At 27.8% G+C, this 16,688-nt stretch overlaps 2 protein-coding genes and 1 long non-coding RNA gene across 10 annotated transcripts in view; 1 reads left to right on the top strand and 2 right to left on the bottom strand.

The window, feature by feature from the left end:
* LOC138937324 (uncharacterized) overlaps window positions 1-16,688 on the top strand; it is a 64,519-nt gene that overhangs the window by 25,349 nt on the left and 22,482 nt on the right. Inside the window, exon 1 of one of the 4 annotated variants that reach the window (XR_011447493.1) lies at window positions 5,552-5,735. The exons of 1 other annotated variant lie outside the window; for it this stretch is intronic. This is a non-coding gene — a long non-coding RNA (uncharacterized lncRNA). Of the gene's footprint in view, window positions 1-5,551; window positions 5,736-15,714; window positions 16,280-16,688 lie in introns of those variants that run through there. 2 more of the 4 variants (XR_011447492.1, XR_011447494.1) reach the window with 2 other exon arrangements.
* LOC138937322 (uncharacterized) lies at window positions 510-3,596 on the bottom strand. Its single transcript, XM_070303491.1, has 7 exons — window positions 3,485-3,596; window positions 3,050-3,311; window positions 2,413-2,529; window positions 2,259-2,349; window positions 1,069-1,214; window positions 746-878; window positions 510-655 (listed from the first exon to the last, which is right to left on the bottom strand). Exons 1-7 carry the CDS (start codon window positions 3,588-3,590, stop codon window positions 602-604), a joined length of 909 nt encoding a protein of 302 aa, XP_070159592.1. The 5' UTR covers window positions 3,591-3,596; the 3' UTR covers window positions 510-601.
* On the bottom strand, window positions 5,290-15,926 carry LOC138937315 (odorant receptor 4-like). 5 transcript variants are annotated; one of them, XM_070303474.1, is made up of 10 exons: window positions 15,791-15,926; window positions 14,686-14,805; window positions 14,456-14,573; window positions 12,892-13,153; window positions 11,418-11,534; window positions 11,264-11,354; window positions 8,400-8,545; window positions 6,990-7,122; window positions 6,768-6,899; window positions 5,290-5,765 (listed from the first exon to the last, which is right to left on the bottom strand). In XM_070303474.1, the coding sequence occupies exons 1-9, from the start codon at window positions 15,887-15,889 to the stop codon at window positions 6,846-6,848; spliced, it is 1,140 nt and encodes a 379-aa protein (XP_070159575.1). In that variant the 5' UTR covers window positions 15,890-15,926; the 3' UTR covers window positions 5,290-5,765; window positions 6,768-6,845. The 5 variants fall into 5 exon arrangements, with proteins under 5 accessions (XP_070159575.1, XP_070159574.1, XP_070159576.1 ...); XM_070303473.1 differs by having other exon boundaries at window positions 15,698-15,925; XM_070303475.1 differs by lacking the exon at window positions 14,686-14,805 and having other exon boundaries at window positions 15,698-15,926.

Raw genomic sequence — 16,688 nt, 5'->3', positions numbered from 1 at the left:
ATACTTCAACTTTCGTGGTAAATATATGACGTGGTGTTATGATTGTCACATTACTGTTGCGTCACATTATTGTATGTAAAGTATTATTTTTTTCAAAGAAATTATAGTCCATATAATATTTCTTTATTTTTTACTATTTATTTATTTGGTATTTCAAAAAATAAAATTGAATATACATATTAAAAATATAAAAATGTATACATCAAAATAAAATATTAAAATATGTTAAACAAGTTTAAAATAATATCAAATTTCTCAGAAATATTTTCTTTGCTATTTTTGAGAATTTAGCTATACATGATGTCATTGATGAGAAATATCCTACATGTATTACCTTATTTGCTAAAATTTACAATGTAGAAATATAAAATAAATTTATTTATTATTGATAACGGAATAATTAACATTATTTAATTTAGTTGCTATTGAATGATATGATTCATTAATTTGATGTATTCAGATTATGTGGATATAGATATTAAGTATAGCATCAGCATTGATGTTAATGTTAGATATTATCTCATTTATTATAAATCGCTTTTTTATACATTTTTTTATTAAGTTTGCTCTAGTTTATTAGATAAGTTGATATATTTTGTTGTCATTGTCGTATAGAATACATGACTGTAAAATAGGATAGAGATGTATTTGCTAGCTGTAATGAGAAATGATTGAATTATTGCTTTTGTTTGGTTTCTTTCGAATTTGTAATACATTTAATATATTATAATATATAAAATTTTACCGCGGCAAAACACTGCATGGATGCGACAAATAATCCACCAATATTCAGACCAAAAGTCTTATTGCCTCTTTGTATCAGAATCAGTAACAGCTTTTGTATGTTTAGCGGAGCTATATACCATTGAATTTTATATCTATACATAACATTAATACATGATAAAAAATTGATAAATCGAAAAAAATAATAAATTCTTTGAATAATTTTCAATATATGGTATGTATATATATGTACATATATTTGCTATATGTATTCCACAAATTTTTATTTTCGTTATTAAAGTTCGTAAAACAATATGACCATATATAAATTACGATATTTCTTACGCAGCAACGTATATATAATTATAATGATCTGTAATTTCTTGTCCGACTAAGTTTGCTATGAACATATATAAAAGACTAATAAATCCAACTATAATGGATATTGAGAGTTCGTCAGCATTACGTGTTGATAATCCAATCTGAAAAATCTAATATACATGTAAAGTATTGAGATCAATTTCTAAAGCCCATTTTACAAGATTTACAATTTATACAACAAAGATATAAAATTTTTTATCACATATTAACTTTCAAACTGCCATAAGTATATTCCAAATATACCATATTTATCAATAAAAGTCCTTGTTTTAAAATCGCAAGTTTTCAAGATAATCAATTATACATTTTATTATTATCACGCACACACATTATAGTGTCTCATTTTTATACCTCCAGATCGTAATTAGAGACTCTTTTAATTTGATGTCAATTTGATGTTAATCTTTGAATATATATGTGTACTACCTTTTTTTAAACTACAAGTTTAAATCAACTATTATTCGCAAAAAGTTTAAAATACATAATTCTATTTATAATTTTATTATATAATGTTGAAAACATTTAAAAAAGTGAAATAGATATATATATATATATATATATATATATATATATATATATATATATATATGAAATACATAAGACATAATTTAAATTATTAAACAAAGGATTCACATTTTTTCAAGTTTTCACATGCAAATAAATCAAATTTATGTAAATTTTTCTTAAACAAAATTTTAATTAAGCATATTTCTTAAATCAATTTTTGAAACATTTGTAAGATATTATAAAATCAAAATATTTTTAAAAAATTTGGGCAACAGATAATTTTGATAAAAATTTATGTTATCATGGAAAAGTCGATTGCAAATTAATTGACGAATTTTGATATCATGTAAATTAATAATAACTATTAAAAATAGTTATTTAATAATAACTATTAAGAATAATTAATTAATAATAACTATTACAAAGAGTTATTTAATAATAACTATTAAGGATAGTTATTAAGAATAAAATAGTATTGATGAGTAACTTCTCTTTTTGTTCTGTGGCGACTTCAATTATACTGTATGTATATGTATTAGCATTGAAAGTGCGATTACAAGCATATTGATTGCCAAATCAATATTAAGCAAAAATATTATATAACTTACAATTAGTGAATATATTTACAATCGGAAAACAAAACTTACGCGAAAAATATTTGTGCTTAAAGTCATCACTCCGAATATTATTAAAAAGAAGACTGATATCTCAATTTTAGATACCAGATTTATGCTCAACCTTTAAATATAATAAAATATTTTTACGCATATTTTACACGTATATTATAAAATAGATACTAACGCCATGGTTTTTCGATGAATATCTACGGCATTTTTTATACTCTTACACATTAAATTCTTGTTATGCTTGATAATATCTTGCGATATTTGAGTCTTTATTGCGTTTTCGATACGGTAACTGTAAAAAATTTTGTTACTGTAATTATATGAGATAATTTATCCACTTATATAATGATATGGCTTAAATAATAATCTTGAAGTATAATAATTATAATTTTGAGGCTCTAAATGGAGACTGCAACTATATTGGTCATCCCAAGCATGATTCAGTAAAAAAACATAATATTTTTATAATATTACACAAATATAAAACTAAGAAATTTGAATATTATAAAAGTAAAAATAAAATACTAGAGTGGATGAAATATAAACGAGACTCGTTCAAAACTTATTTATATTTGATTAATATACGTGTGAACTAACACAAAATTATTTTTCTAGATAGCATCCACTAATGTTTACATATCTTTGCCACCGCACTACATAAATGCAAAACCGACAAGTGCCACCGACAAATTATTTAAATTTTGCATTATAATGTATATTTTGCATTATAAATCTTTGGGTTCGTACCAAACGAGAAAACAAAGCTTTACTCAATTCAATATTTTTTTAAATTTTTATGTTTATTGTTTTACCTAGCAATTGTAAACATTCCGCACAAATATTGGAAATATGCGATGAGCATTGTTCCTGTCGCTACCGTTGAAGTAAGCCCTATACAAATAGCTGCATTTATATGTAGTAGCAGATAATAGAAATATCTTTCTTGATCAATAAAATATTCAGTTAAAATCTGCAACTGACGTGGTCGAGATTTGTTTGTGGATGAAATAATTTGCAGGATATCCGGCCATATTAGAGCGCCCGTGAACATACACACACTACAAACAAAAAATGCTATAATATTAATTAGTGAGTACCTTTGTACTCTTATATTCTTAAAACATTTAAATTAACACGCTAATTTAATGCTTTGCAGAATTTACAAATTTCTTTTCTGTTAAGATAATTTCAATAGCAATTTTAATAAAAATGCAAAGCGGAACAAAAATTAAAGAATATTATCTTACTTGTCAATATAGCCGTATAACATTTTGCATATCTTCCATATTTCTCTATAATGGCAATTTCGTTACTGTCTTCCAAATCGTCGTAAATACGTTGAAGTTGTTCCATTAAATATTTAATCTATTGTTTTAATAAATTTTTATTATTTATATCAATAAATACAAAAAAATAAATGGATGTATATACGTTTATAGCGTTTATATTCAAAAAATGTAAATAGATAATCAACTTACAGATTCACTGTTAATGAAAAACGAATAATATTTTATTATCATGCAAATGCAAACAAATACAAGAGATAATACTTTGATGACGAAATTTGCGGTACATTTTGAGGTTATAAATGTTGTAAGCTGTAATAAAGTAATTTTTTCTAGTGAAAAAAAATAAAATCTTCTCTTTATTAGTATAAAGCATACTAATTCTACATTTTTGACTATATTCCATTAATTTAATGATATATAATAAATAAGGGTATAATTATAATATAAATCTTTGTTTTTATGTTTTGAAAAGTAGTATATACACAAACAAACACACGCGAAAATAAAAGACATATATATATATACAGAGTGTATCTAAAATGATGCACTAAATTTCAGGAGCGTATGGTCAAAATAAGATTTTTTTTCTTGAGGTCAAAATAAGATTTTTTTTCTTATGAATATGGGTCCGCAAATGAACCCCCTCCGAGCTTGGCAAGTTAATGTTTTCATAATATACGTTTTTATTTTTTCATTTTAATGGCTTACTTTACTTCATAATTTACTGGGCTATATCAAATTTCAACCTTCTACCATTTTTTTTCTGAAATACAGCCAATTTTTCATTTTTTTCTTTAAACTTTAGGGGCCCTTAGCTCGAAGGAGGGTTCATTTGCGGACCCATGTTCGTAGGAAAAAAAGTCTTATTTTGACATTTAAAATATGCTCCTAAAGTTTAGTACATCATTTCAGATACAGCCTGTATATATATGGCAGACTCAAGAAACATCATAGTAACTAGACCTAGTGTAGGCCAAGAGATAGCGCAGTCTGTCCAGAAAAAAATCAGTTTCCGAACATTTTGAATGCATTGTATATATATATAAAATACAATTATTTTTTATATATGTTTTTCAAGAAAAAAAGTGAAACCAGGATAATGTATGTATATATTTTTAAAAACACATTATAAATGATTGTATATAAAGTGTATAGCATACGTATCATATGTGTGTGACATACATAAGGTGTATGACACACATAGCGAGTTACGTTTCAATCGATTTTTTCTTAGCAATAGGATCGGGAAATGAAAATAATCGCTTACCGTAAGCTACAATGTTCAAATATTTATGCTTAAACATATACAAATATTTATAATAAATATTTCTGAATTTCATTTATATTCATATATTTGTTATATAGCAAAAAAATTGTATTTAAAAAGAGAAAAGAAAAATGCACATATGATTTTACTATTGTTTGTACTTTTCTTAAAGTTATTCCAAAAAATATCATATTCAATTGTTTATTATCGAATTTTTATTAAAAAAGCATTGACTGATATTTGGTTAAAAAACACACAAATATAAAATAGTTTAATAAATATTTTAAAATGTTATGTCTCTTATTTGTGTGTACGCGCGCGCGCGCATGCGTGCGTGTGCGTACCTGAAATATAATAAAGATTATCAGGATACTAAAAAAGCAAATAAACTGAAGTCGAGCAAGTTTTGATTTTTGATAAGGCCAAAGTCCAACTACTAGCAGAAGAATACGGCTGAGACTAAAATACCGATCTTCGATACTTATCATCTCTAAGCTAGTATCTATACTCGTGTTTGACAGTATTTTCGTCGGTGAAGCTTGAGTTATTCTAAGTCAAAATTATAGTCATTTAAATATTTTCTCCAAGTTTTATTGTTATGATGGGAAAATAAATTTAGAGTGAAAATGTTCTATAACTTAACTACTGTAATTCAGCTGTAATTTTGCCCATATGTTTATAACACATGAGACAAAATACTGTGAGATCAGAAAATATATTTGCACAATTTAACACTGTTTCGCCAGGATACAGTTGCCTATTAAGTAATCGATTTAATGCGGCAATAATTAGGCAGGTGTTTTATTTCTCGTGGAGTAGTATCTACGGGAGAAGTCCTGGGGTGCGAAAGCTGCGCAAGCGTAGTCGTCGTTTCTGGGCGGCACATATCCGTGTGCTTCAGTCCACAATGTGACGCTGGCAAGTAACAGTTCAACTTTCGTGGTAAACATATGTGTTATAATTGTCACATTACTGCAAAATTATTGTATGTGAAGTATCATTTTTTCAAAGAAATTGTATTGTGTTTTATATAATATTTTTTTATTCTTTAGTATTTATTTATTTGATATTTCAAAAAACAAAATTAAAATTGAATATACATATTAAAAATATAAACGAGCTAAAAATTCTGCAAGTTAGAAACTTGCACATTGCTTTCTCATCATTTTATTTCACTCATAAAGCTTAAGCTTCTTAAAGCAAGCCGATTTTTTAATTTTGGCTTTCTCATAAAGGAAGATATTTCAGAATTTACTATAGTTAGGACGTATACAGACATTTCTCAAAAACTTTATAAAAAATGAATTTTTTCTCAAAAAATTTTATAAAAAATGAATTTTTTCACGGATTCACTAAATTCAATACCAACCATTTTTTAATAATATTCTGTCCATATACAAAAATTTAACTAGATATCTTAAAAATTGCGGAAGTTAGAGATTGCACAAATATTGCGTACACACACACACACACACACACACACACACACACACACACACACACACACACATACATACATACATGCATTTTTTAGGAATATGATTTTTCGACCTTTTGGAACATTCTGAACACATTGGCATAAAAAAATCCCCCCAGAAATTTGTCACGAAAACAAAGCTTCTTTTATCAGGAAGCAGAATGTATACATTGAAATGAAACATTAAAATACATATGTTAAACAAATTTAAAATATTATTATATTTGTCAAAAATATTTTCTTTGCTATTTTTGAAAATGTGATTATACATAATACCCTTGAACAGAAACATTCTACATGTATTATTTTATTTGTTAAAATTTACAATGTGGAAATAATAAATGTTTATTTATGATTGAATAAAATAATTAATATTTTTTAATTTAGTTGCTATCGATTAATATGATTCATTAACCATAATTTGATGTATTCAGAGTGATTATGTGGATATAGATGTTAAATATAGCATCAGCATTAATATTAATGTTAGATATTACCTCATTTATTATAAATCGTTTTTTTATACATTTTTTTTATTTTGCTCCAGTAAATATATAAGTTGATATACTTCGTTGTCATTTTCGTACAGAATACATGACTGTAAAATAGGATAGAGATGTGTTTGCTAGCTGTAATGAAAAATGATTGAGCTATTGCTTTTATTTCCCTTTTTTCAAATTATTAACACATTAAATATATTATAATATATCAAATCTTACCGTGGTAAAACACTGAATAGATGCTACAAATAATCCACCAATATTCAGACCAAAAGTCTTGTTGCCTCTTTGTATCAGAATCAGTAACAGTTTTTGTATGTCTGGCGGAGCTATATACCATCGAATTTTATATCTATATATAATACATGATAAAGAATTAATAAATCGTGAAAAATAAGAACTTCTTTGTGTAATTTTCAGCTTATGTGTGTGTGTGTGTGTGTGTGTGTGTGTGTGTGTGTGTGTGTGTGTGTGTGTGTACATATACATAGAGTGGAGACTAGGGTAAAACCGGGTAGACGAGTCAAACCGGGTATCTTTGTTTCTTCATGATAAGTGCTACTATTTTTGACTAACTCGTGTTATTAATTGTAGATTGATGCCATCATTATTTTGAGATGCCCATGTGCACACGATATTTTTTTTTAGGGAAATTCAAAATTTTAGAGTCAAAAAAGATCGATATCGCAATAATCAAGTCATTATGGATTTTTTCTATACAGAGCATCTGCTTAAATGCAACATTGTATTCTGTACATGTTAGAGAACATATCGCATTAATTTTGATTGTCACTTTGTATGTCAGAATATACAGCTGCCGTATTTATTATTTTCTTCGTGTCATTATGGATTTTTTCTATACAGAGCATCTGCTTAAATGCAACATTGTATTCTGTACATGTTAGAGAACATATCGCATTAATTTTGATTGTCACTTTGTATGTCAGAATATACAGCTGCCGTATTTATTATTTTCTTCGTGTTGGGGTAAAACCGGCCACCAACACACATCATGTAATGAAAAGCGGAAAAACTGTTATCCTTACTTTGTCTTCCTACAAAAAGCAGTTGTAAACAAAAATTACCATTCAGAAAAAGAAACTACTAAGAATAAAGATTTTTAAGATCCCTAAAGTTAAAAAATTAAATAAGCAAGTCCTACAGCAATGTAGAATTACTTGTTGCGTATTAATTGCGTATTTATCATTTTGTCAAGTAGATTACATCTTTGTATTGTATTTTGATTGAACTAAATCTGAATTTTGTAATTGCACTGTGTTTTACATGTTGTCAAACGAGTATCCAATTTTACCTTACCAGTAGGGCAAAACCGAATATTTTGACTTTTCCAAAAAAACTTGTTATCCTTGGTAACTAAATTTTTTTTTCAGCAACTAACCTCATTTTCTCATAGTTCAAGATTCACTAAAGACTACTAAGACTGGTTAGCAAATCTTTTTTACTGTCTAATTTTTTGTAGAAAAACAAATCCAAAAAAGTACCTCGTTCTATCCTACTTCTCTCTACGTATATACATATATTTGCTGTATGTATTATATAAATTTTTATCTTCGTTATTAAAGTTCATAAAACGATATGACGATATATATAAATTACGAAATTTCTTACGCAGCAACATATATATAATTATAATGATCTGTAATTTCTTGTCCGACTAAATTTGCTATGAACATATATAAAAGACTAGTAAATCCAACTATAATGGGTATTGAGAGTTCGTCAGCATTACGTGTTGATGATCCAATCTGAAAAATCTAATATACAATTAAAATATTCAGATCAATTTCTAAAGCCCATTTTGCAAGATTTACAATTTACACAACAAAGATATAAAATTTTTTATCACAGATTAACTTTCAAACTGCAAATATATTTATCAATGAGAGTCCTTGTTTTAAAAGCGCAAGTTTTCAAGATAATCAATTATACATTTTATTATTATCACACACACATTATAGTGTCTCATTTTTATACCTCCAGATCGTAATTAGACTCTTTTAATTTGATGTCAATTTTATACCTCCAGATCGTAATTAGACTCTTTTAATTTGATGTCAATTTGATGTTAATCTTTAAATAAATAAGTGTACTAACTCTTTTTAAACTATAAGTTTAAATCAACTATTATTCGCAAAAAAATATGAGATACATAATTCTATTTATAATTTTATTATGTAATGTATAATTTATTATAAAAAATATAAAAAAGTTAAATACATATATATAAAATACATAACAGGATACATATATGTATTAAAATACGCGGTACATAAAATTATAAATAGATTTTTTCTTAAATGTTATCTTATATTGTACTTATAAATCGTCTAATGTATGTTTTGTAAGAGATATAATTAAAAAAAATTTATAAATTAAATATTTTTAATGTAAAAGAATATTGAAAGAGAAATAAGAAAGAAAGATTTTATTTTTATTATAATTCTTTTAAATTTAATATCTTTGCTATTAACTATAGATAATTCTTTAAAAACACTATGTGTGTGTATTTAAATATATTATAATTTAAAAAATTCAGTTACAGGCTTGTAATCAACATAATTATAAGTCACTTGTGATATATGAATCAAAATTAAAAAGTAGATAGTCTTTCACTTTAATCATTATTTTAAAATTTTCCAGATACGCATTAAACATTTAAAAAATCATTTATATTATAATTTAATTCATTAAATGAAAGATTCACATTTTCTTCAAGTTTTCACATGCAAAAAAAAAACAAATTTATGTAAATTTTTCTTGAACAAAATTTTATTTAAGGATATTTAATCTTATAAAGATATTTCTTAAATCAATTTTTGAATCATTTGTAATATCATAAAATTAAAACATTTTTAAAAAATTTGGAAAACAGATAAATTTGATAAAAAATTACGTTACTATGGAAAAGTCGATGGCAAATTAATTTACAAATTTTGATATCATGTAAATTAATAACTATTAAAAATAGTTATATAATAATAACTATTAAGAATAATTAGAATAGAATATTATTTATGAGTACCTTCTCTTTTTGTTCTGTGGCGACTTCATTTATACAGTATGTATATGTATTAGTATTGAAAGTGCGATTACAAGCATATTTAATGCCAGTCAATAGACACTGTTGGTGGGTGCGGTGGGAATAACACGTGTAATCGTTACTCGTCAAGAAAGTGAGGAGGAGAGGGTTCAAAAAAGGAGAGAGTCAGAAAGGGGATGAGTAAGAAGGGAAGAATGAGGCGCACACGTGCGAATAAGGAGAGAGTTGGAGAGTAAAGGAACGATGAAAGAGAAGAGTGTAAAGTGGAGTAGTCTGGAAGTTATGTTGATGGGGGAGTGAGAGTGAAGGGGAGAAGAGCGAGAGAAAGGAAAGCACGCGGAAGTGTGAAAAGGTAACAGTGAGTAGAAGGAAAGTCGGTAAGGAAGAGGACGGAGCGGGTAAGGAAGAGTAGTGTTGACGTAAAAGGCTCAAGAGAGGGCGTCAGAGGACCGAGATGGATCGAGCAGGTCGTTGATCGATACGGAAACGAGAGCTAAAAGAAGGAAGAGTGATGCAATGAAAGCTAGGTTAGGTGAAAGGTAGCGGACAGAAAAGCTGGAAAGGATAAAGGGCGTTGTGAGAAAAGAGTCGAAGAGGGGAAGGAAGTGAAAGGAGAGAGAGGCGGAATAGGAGATTAGAAAGCGTGTGAGAAGAACGGAAGAGGACAGGAAAGAAAGAGAAGGAAGGAGATAAAGGCGGAAGGGAGAGTAAGAGGGAACAAAGAAAGGGAGAGAAGTAAGAAGGCTGGGAAAAGGAATTAGGAAGAAAGAAAAACAGATGGAGGACATGGAAAAGTGGATGAAGGAGCTGGTAGTGGAGGTAAGGGGAATAAGGAAGGAGCTGAAATTATGCAGAGAAGAGAGAGCGAGAGGAAGGAGCGATAGTGTATGAAGAGAGGGGAATAGGAGTGAGGAAGTGGTGGAAAAGGGGAGAAGAGGACGAGCAAGTAAGGAGAAGGAAGGAAGAAAGAAGAGAGAAGGAGAGGAGGGAGGGAAAGAAGAAGGGAGTAAGGTGAGGAAGGAAAGGAGGGCGAAGGAAGGGAAAGTGAGTAGGAGAGAAGAGAAGGACATAGATGAGAGTAGGAAGAGGACAAGAGGAGGACGAGGAGAAAGAAGGAGAAGAAATGTAGTGTGGTGAAAGAGGGAAGATAGGGGGAAGAGAAGGGAAAGTGGGGAGAGGGGAAGTGAGGGAGAGAGTGGGTCGAGGAAAGGGAGGGAGGAAAGTATGTAAGGTCGCAAAGGGCCAGGTCGGGCAAAGGATGGAATGGTAGAGGAATTTGTAAGAAAATGTAAAGGTTTGGGTACGTTTCGGAAAAACGCCTTCTAACCCCATAGGGGATGAATAAATGATACAAATGCCAGTCAATATTAAGCAAAAATATTATGTAACTTACAATTAGTAAATATATTTATAATCAGAAAACAAAACTTACTCGAAAAATATTCATACTTAAAGTCACCACTCCGAATATTATTAAAAAGAAGAATGATATCTCAAATTTAGATATCAGTTTTATGCTCAACCTTTAAATATAATAAAATATTACTGCGCTTGTTTTACGTATATATTATAAAATAGATACTAACGCCATAGCTTTTCGATGAATATCTACGGCATTTTTTATACTCTTATACATTAAATTCTTGTTATGCTTGATAATATCTTGCGATATTTGAGTCTTTATTGCGTTTTCGATACGGTAACTGTAAAAAATTTAATTACTGTAATTATATGAGATAATTTATCCGCTTATATAATAGAGTTTAATTAATAATCTTGAAGTGTAATAATTATAATTTTGCAGCCCAAATTGGAGACTACCATCATATTGATAATCCCAAGCATGGTTCAGTAAAAAAACATAATATTTTTATAATATTACACAAATATAAAACTAAGAAATTTGAATATTATAAAAGTAAAAATAAAATACTAGAGTGGATGAAATATAAACGAGACTCGTTCAAAACTTATTTATATTTGATTAATACATATGAAAACTAACACAAAATTATTTTTCTACATAGCATCCACTAATGTTTACATATTTTTGCCATCGCACTGGCAGTTTTTTTATTCCTATTTCATAAAAAGTCGCAAGACGAATACGAAATCAAATGTGTATGAAGTCTTCTACCTCAGCATCGTTGGAAAACCTTTCTTCCGCTAAGGCTTTTTTAAAAGGTCCAAACAAATCCATCATATGTAAGAATGGCGATCCAAATATCTTTGAAAGATTTCGGCTTTTCTGATCTGCATTCGAAATTCGAAGCACTCATCGTGCAATGATTTTTCGAAATTATAATTCATTCTCAATGATTGTTCGCACACTTCCATAAGTATGCCATTATGTCAATCCTTTTACTAATTTTACGAATAATTATTCATTGGTCGTCTTCAATAAAGTCGCGAATTTGTTGAATGTTCTCAGGCGTAATGCTCGTTCTTAGTCGATACGAATAAGTCTTTGCAACTTCTTCACAACCTTCAAAAAAAGCTTATGCTATTTGTATACTTGAGACTTCAACAATGTATTCCTATCAAACCTTCAATAATGTATTCCTATGAAACCTTCGGGGTTTGATATGTACATGTAATCTCACACAATATCTTAACTGATTTAACATATTCGTACATTAAAAATTTAATAATTATGCGTTGCGCAGCCAAGACAGGCACTTTCCGTTCATGCGTATTATTAAACAAACGATTGTAAATACAAACGCGCAGTTTAGAGCTGATCTAGATACATCTGTTAACAGTTCAATATTGTTACAACAAGCGTCAAATTTCTGCTCCTATTCGAAAAGTCTCGTTCATATTTGATCGACTTACGTATCATCTTTTTTCTCTTTTATTGTAATCTGAGCTTAGTATCACTTAAAGTTTCTTCTTCAAAGCAGAGCTTATAAAATTAATTGCCCAAAAATTTTATAACATTGCATATATAAAATAAGTAAAAATTTCATTTTCTAGTGGACAAATTATTTCAGTTTTGTAATATATATTTTGCAGAATAAATATTATCAATTTTTTTTTAGATGTTTATGTTTGTTATACCTAGCAACTTTAAACATTGCGCACATATATTGAAAATATGCGATGAGCATTGTCCCTGTCGCTACAAGTGAAACAAGCGCTATACAAATAGCTGTATTTATATGTAATACCAGATAATAGAAATATTTATCTTGATCAACAAAATATTCAATTGGAATCTGCAATTGATGTTGCCGAGATTTGTTTGTGGGTGAAATAATTTGCAGAATGTCCGGCCACACTTGAGCGTTTGTGAGAACAAGTATACTGCAAGCACAAAATACTAAATAACATTATACACATGCAGTCATAAAATTTTTGATTTTCTAATTATTAGGTGTACAACTTTGCTTCCGCCGTTTTTTTTCCGAAATCACCGAAACCGTTTTGAAATTGCTTGTTGAGTCACTCCCAATGATCGTGCCAATTCTTTTTGACTTTGACGCGAGTCTTCATTAAGTAATGCCTCCAATTCTGCATCTTCGAAAACCTTCTCTATTCCACCGCTATGCCGCTCTTCGACATAAAAATCACCGTTCTTGAAGCGTTGAAACCACTCACGACACGTTCTTTCACTAATAGCGGCTTCACCATAAGTATTTGAGAGCATTCGATGAGCTTCAGCCGCAGATTTCTTCATATTGAAGCAGAAAATTAAAACCTCCCGCAAATGACGAGAATTTGGCTCGTAAACTGACATTTTCAATCGAGAATAACTTTATGATGCAGACACAAATCGACTAATGTTTCTATGGGGTTATGTTGACAAATGCCCAAGTTTATTGCATGACGTCTATGATCTATTTATTTCGACCACTACTTACCGCTAAAGCCATCTATAGGAAAACGGCGGAAGCAAAGTTGTACACCTAATAAGATTTCGTTATTTTATAAATAAATTATAAACGCAAATTATTTAATATCAAAATCTTTTTTTAATTCACGCAAAATTGTGATGGTGATTTTGAAGCAATTTTCTTTCATAGATTCATACGTAAATGCATACATGCATACGTGTGCATGTGTGTGCATGGTGTGTGCGCGCGCGCACGTAACATGCGTGTGCGATAAGAATTCATATATGTAAAATTTATTATTTTCAACAATTATTAAACAAAAATTATTTAATTTTCTCAACTTATTAAATATGAGTGCTTAAAAATTTAGCATTTGTAGTTGATGTTAAGAATTAGAGACATCTTTGACGTCAAAAATTAGAGACTCTCACTGAGCTATTACATACATTGTTATAACATAACAATATAATGATTATATAAATTAATTTATCTTTGAATCTTATAATTACATTTGTAAAACATATTGAAAAAAATATAAAATATTTTCCTTTCTCAATTGTTCTCAATTATCAGAAAGATAATTACAAAACAAAAGTATGTTAATTTCTAAACTATTATTAAATTAATGAATACTTTTTTATTTCTATATATCTTTAAAACATTTAAATTTATGAGTTAATTTATTGCTTTACAAAATTTTCAATAATTTTTTTGTTAAGACAACTCTGTTATTAGAAACAAAGTTATTGGATTTCAAATGCAAGGAAAAATTAAAAAATGTTTCTTACTTGTCAATGTTGCCGTATAATATCTTGCGTTCTTTCCATACTTTTCTATAATGGCAATTTCGTTAATGTCTTCCAAATTGTTATAAATACGCTGGAACTGTTCCATTAAATCTCTCATCTATTGTTTTAATAAATCTTTATTATTTGTATTAGTAAATATGAAATTGATGCATGTACAATTTTACGAAGAATGTTTATATTCAAAAAATGCAAATAGATAATCAACTTACAGTTTCATTATTAATGAAAAACGAATAATATTTGATTGTTACGCAAATTAAACCAAATGGAAGAGATAGTACTTTGATGACAAAATTTACGGTACATTTTGAAGTTATAAATGTTGTAAGCTGTAATAAAGTAATTTTTTCTAGTAAAACTAAAAATGTTTTTATTGCCATAAAGTATAATAGTTCTACATTTTTTACCACATTTTATTTATAATATAATATGTAATAAATAATTATATAATTATAATTTACCTCTTATTTTCTTTGTTTGTGGAATAAATAAGTATGCACACATATATACACACTTACGTATTCCAAAAAATAAGAATCATATATATGAAACTGTGTATTATAGTATATATGTAGTATATATAAAATACTATTATTTTATATATACTATATATAACATACAATTATTTTTTATGTATAAACATTTTATAATATTTTATAGAAAAAGAAAAAATATAATAATGTATGTGTATATAACATTTAAAAACAAATTGTAAACGACAGCATGTAAAAAATATAGTATATGATACATATATAAACTGTATGACATACATTTATATGTGTCACACTTATCCAGTCACTTTCAATCGATTTTTTCTTAGCAAAATGGTCGGGAGAAAAATAATCTTTTACCGTAAGCTACAATTTTCAAATATTTATGTATAAATATGTACAAATATTTATAATAAATATTTTTGAATTCGATGTATACATTTATGTAACAAAAGAAACTTATTTAAAAAAAAAGAATGCAAGGTAAGATTTTACTACTACTTGTATTTTTCTCAAAGTTATTCCGAAAAAATCATTCATATTCAATTGTTTATGCTCAAATTTTTATTGGAAAGACATTGACACAAGTTTGATTGAAAATCACACAAACATAAAATAATTCAATAAATCTATTAGAGAATATATATTATATATTTGTAGAGAATATATATTATATATATATATATATATATATATATATATATATATATTTATACGTGTGCATGTGTACCTGAAATATAATAAAGGTTATCAAGATACTAAAAAAACAGATAAACTGAAGTCGAGCAAGTTTCGATTTTTGATAAGGCCATAAACCAAGTACCAACAAAAGAGCACGGTTGAGACTGAAATACCGATCTTCGACACTGATCATCTCTCTGCCAGTATCAACACGCATTTGACGAAGTTTTCGATGAAGCATACTTATTCTACGTCTAAATTATAGTCATTTAAATATTTTCTTCAAGTTCTTTTGTTATGAAGGGAAAATAAATTTAGAGTGAAAATGTTCTATAATTTAACTCCTTAATTCAGCTATAATTTTGCCCATGTATTTGTAACACATACTGTGAGATCAGAATAATATTCGCACAATTTAACACTGTTTTGCCAGGATACAGTCGCCTATTAAGTAATCGATTTAATGCGGCAAAAATTAGGCAGATGTTTTATTTCTCATAGAGTAATATTTACGGGAGAAGGCTTGGGGTGCGAAAGTTGCGCAAGCGTAATCGTCGTTTCTCGGCGACGAATATCCGTGTATTTTAGTTCACATTTTGTGACGCTCGCAAGTTATACTTCAACTTTCGTGGTAAATATATGACGTGGTGTTATGATTGTCACATTACTGTTGCGTCACATTATTGTATGTAAAGTATTATTTTTTTCAAAGAAATTATAGTCCATATAATATTTCTTTATTTTTTACTATTTATTTATTTGGTATTTCAAAAAATAAAATTGAATATACATATTAAAAATATAAAAATGTATACATCAAAATAAAATATTAAAATATGTTAAACAAGTTTAAAATAATATCAAATTTCTCAGAAATATTTTCTTTGCTATTTTTGAGAATTTAGCTATACATGATGTCATTGATGAGAAATATCCTACATGTATTACCTTATTTGCTAAAATTTACAATGTAGAAATATAAAATAAATTTATTTATTATTGATAACGGAATAATTAACATTATTTAATTTAGTTGCTAT

The sequence above is a fragment of the Polyergus mexicanus genome, unplaced genomic scaffold (genome assembly GCF_030449975.1).
Source record: "Polyergus mexicanus isolate NDT 795.1 unplaced genomic scaffold, iyPolMexi1.0 SCAF_10, whole genome shotgun sequence".
Lineage (NCBI taxonomy): Eukaryota > Metazoa > Arthropoda > Insecta > Hymenoptera > Formicidae > Polyergus > Polyergus mexicanus.
The sequence above is the reverse complement of the archived record's forward strand: the minus strand, read 5'-3'. Positions and strand labels throughout refer to the sequence as shown.

Excerpts from the sequence above, each read along its gene's own strand:
- LOC138937322 (XM_070303491.1), bottom strand. The coding sequence starts at position 3,590 with ATGGAACAACTTCAACGTATTTACGACGATTTGGAAGACAGTAACGAA. Across the intron at positions 3,312-3,484 it reads TTATACGGCTATATTGACAA|CATTTTTTGTTTGTAGTGTG; the intron begins GTAAGATAATAT and ends TTAATATTATAG. Across the intron at positions 2,350-2,412 it reads ATTCATCGAAAAACCATGGC|GTTGAGCATAAATCTGGTAT; the intron begins GTTAGTATCTAT and ends TTATATTTAAAG.
- LOC138937315 (XM_070303473.1), bottom strand. The coding sequence starts at position 15,889 with ATGCTTCATCGAAAACTTCGTCAAATGCGTGTTGATACTGGCAGAGAG. Across the intron at positions 14,574-14,685 it reads TTTTCATTAATAATGAAACT|ATGAGAGATTTAATGGAACA; the intron begins GTAAGTTGATTA and ends TTAAAACAATAG. Across the intron at positions 11,535-12,891 it reads GCAATGTTTAAAGTTGCTAG|TTACCGTATCGAAAACGCAA; the intron begins GTATAACAAACA and ends AATTTTTTACAG.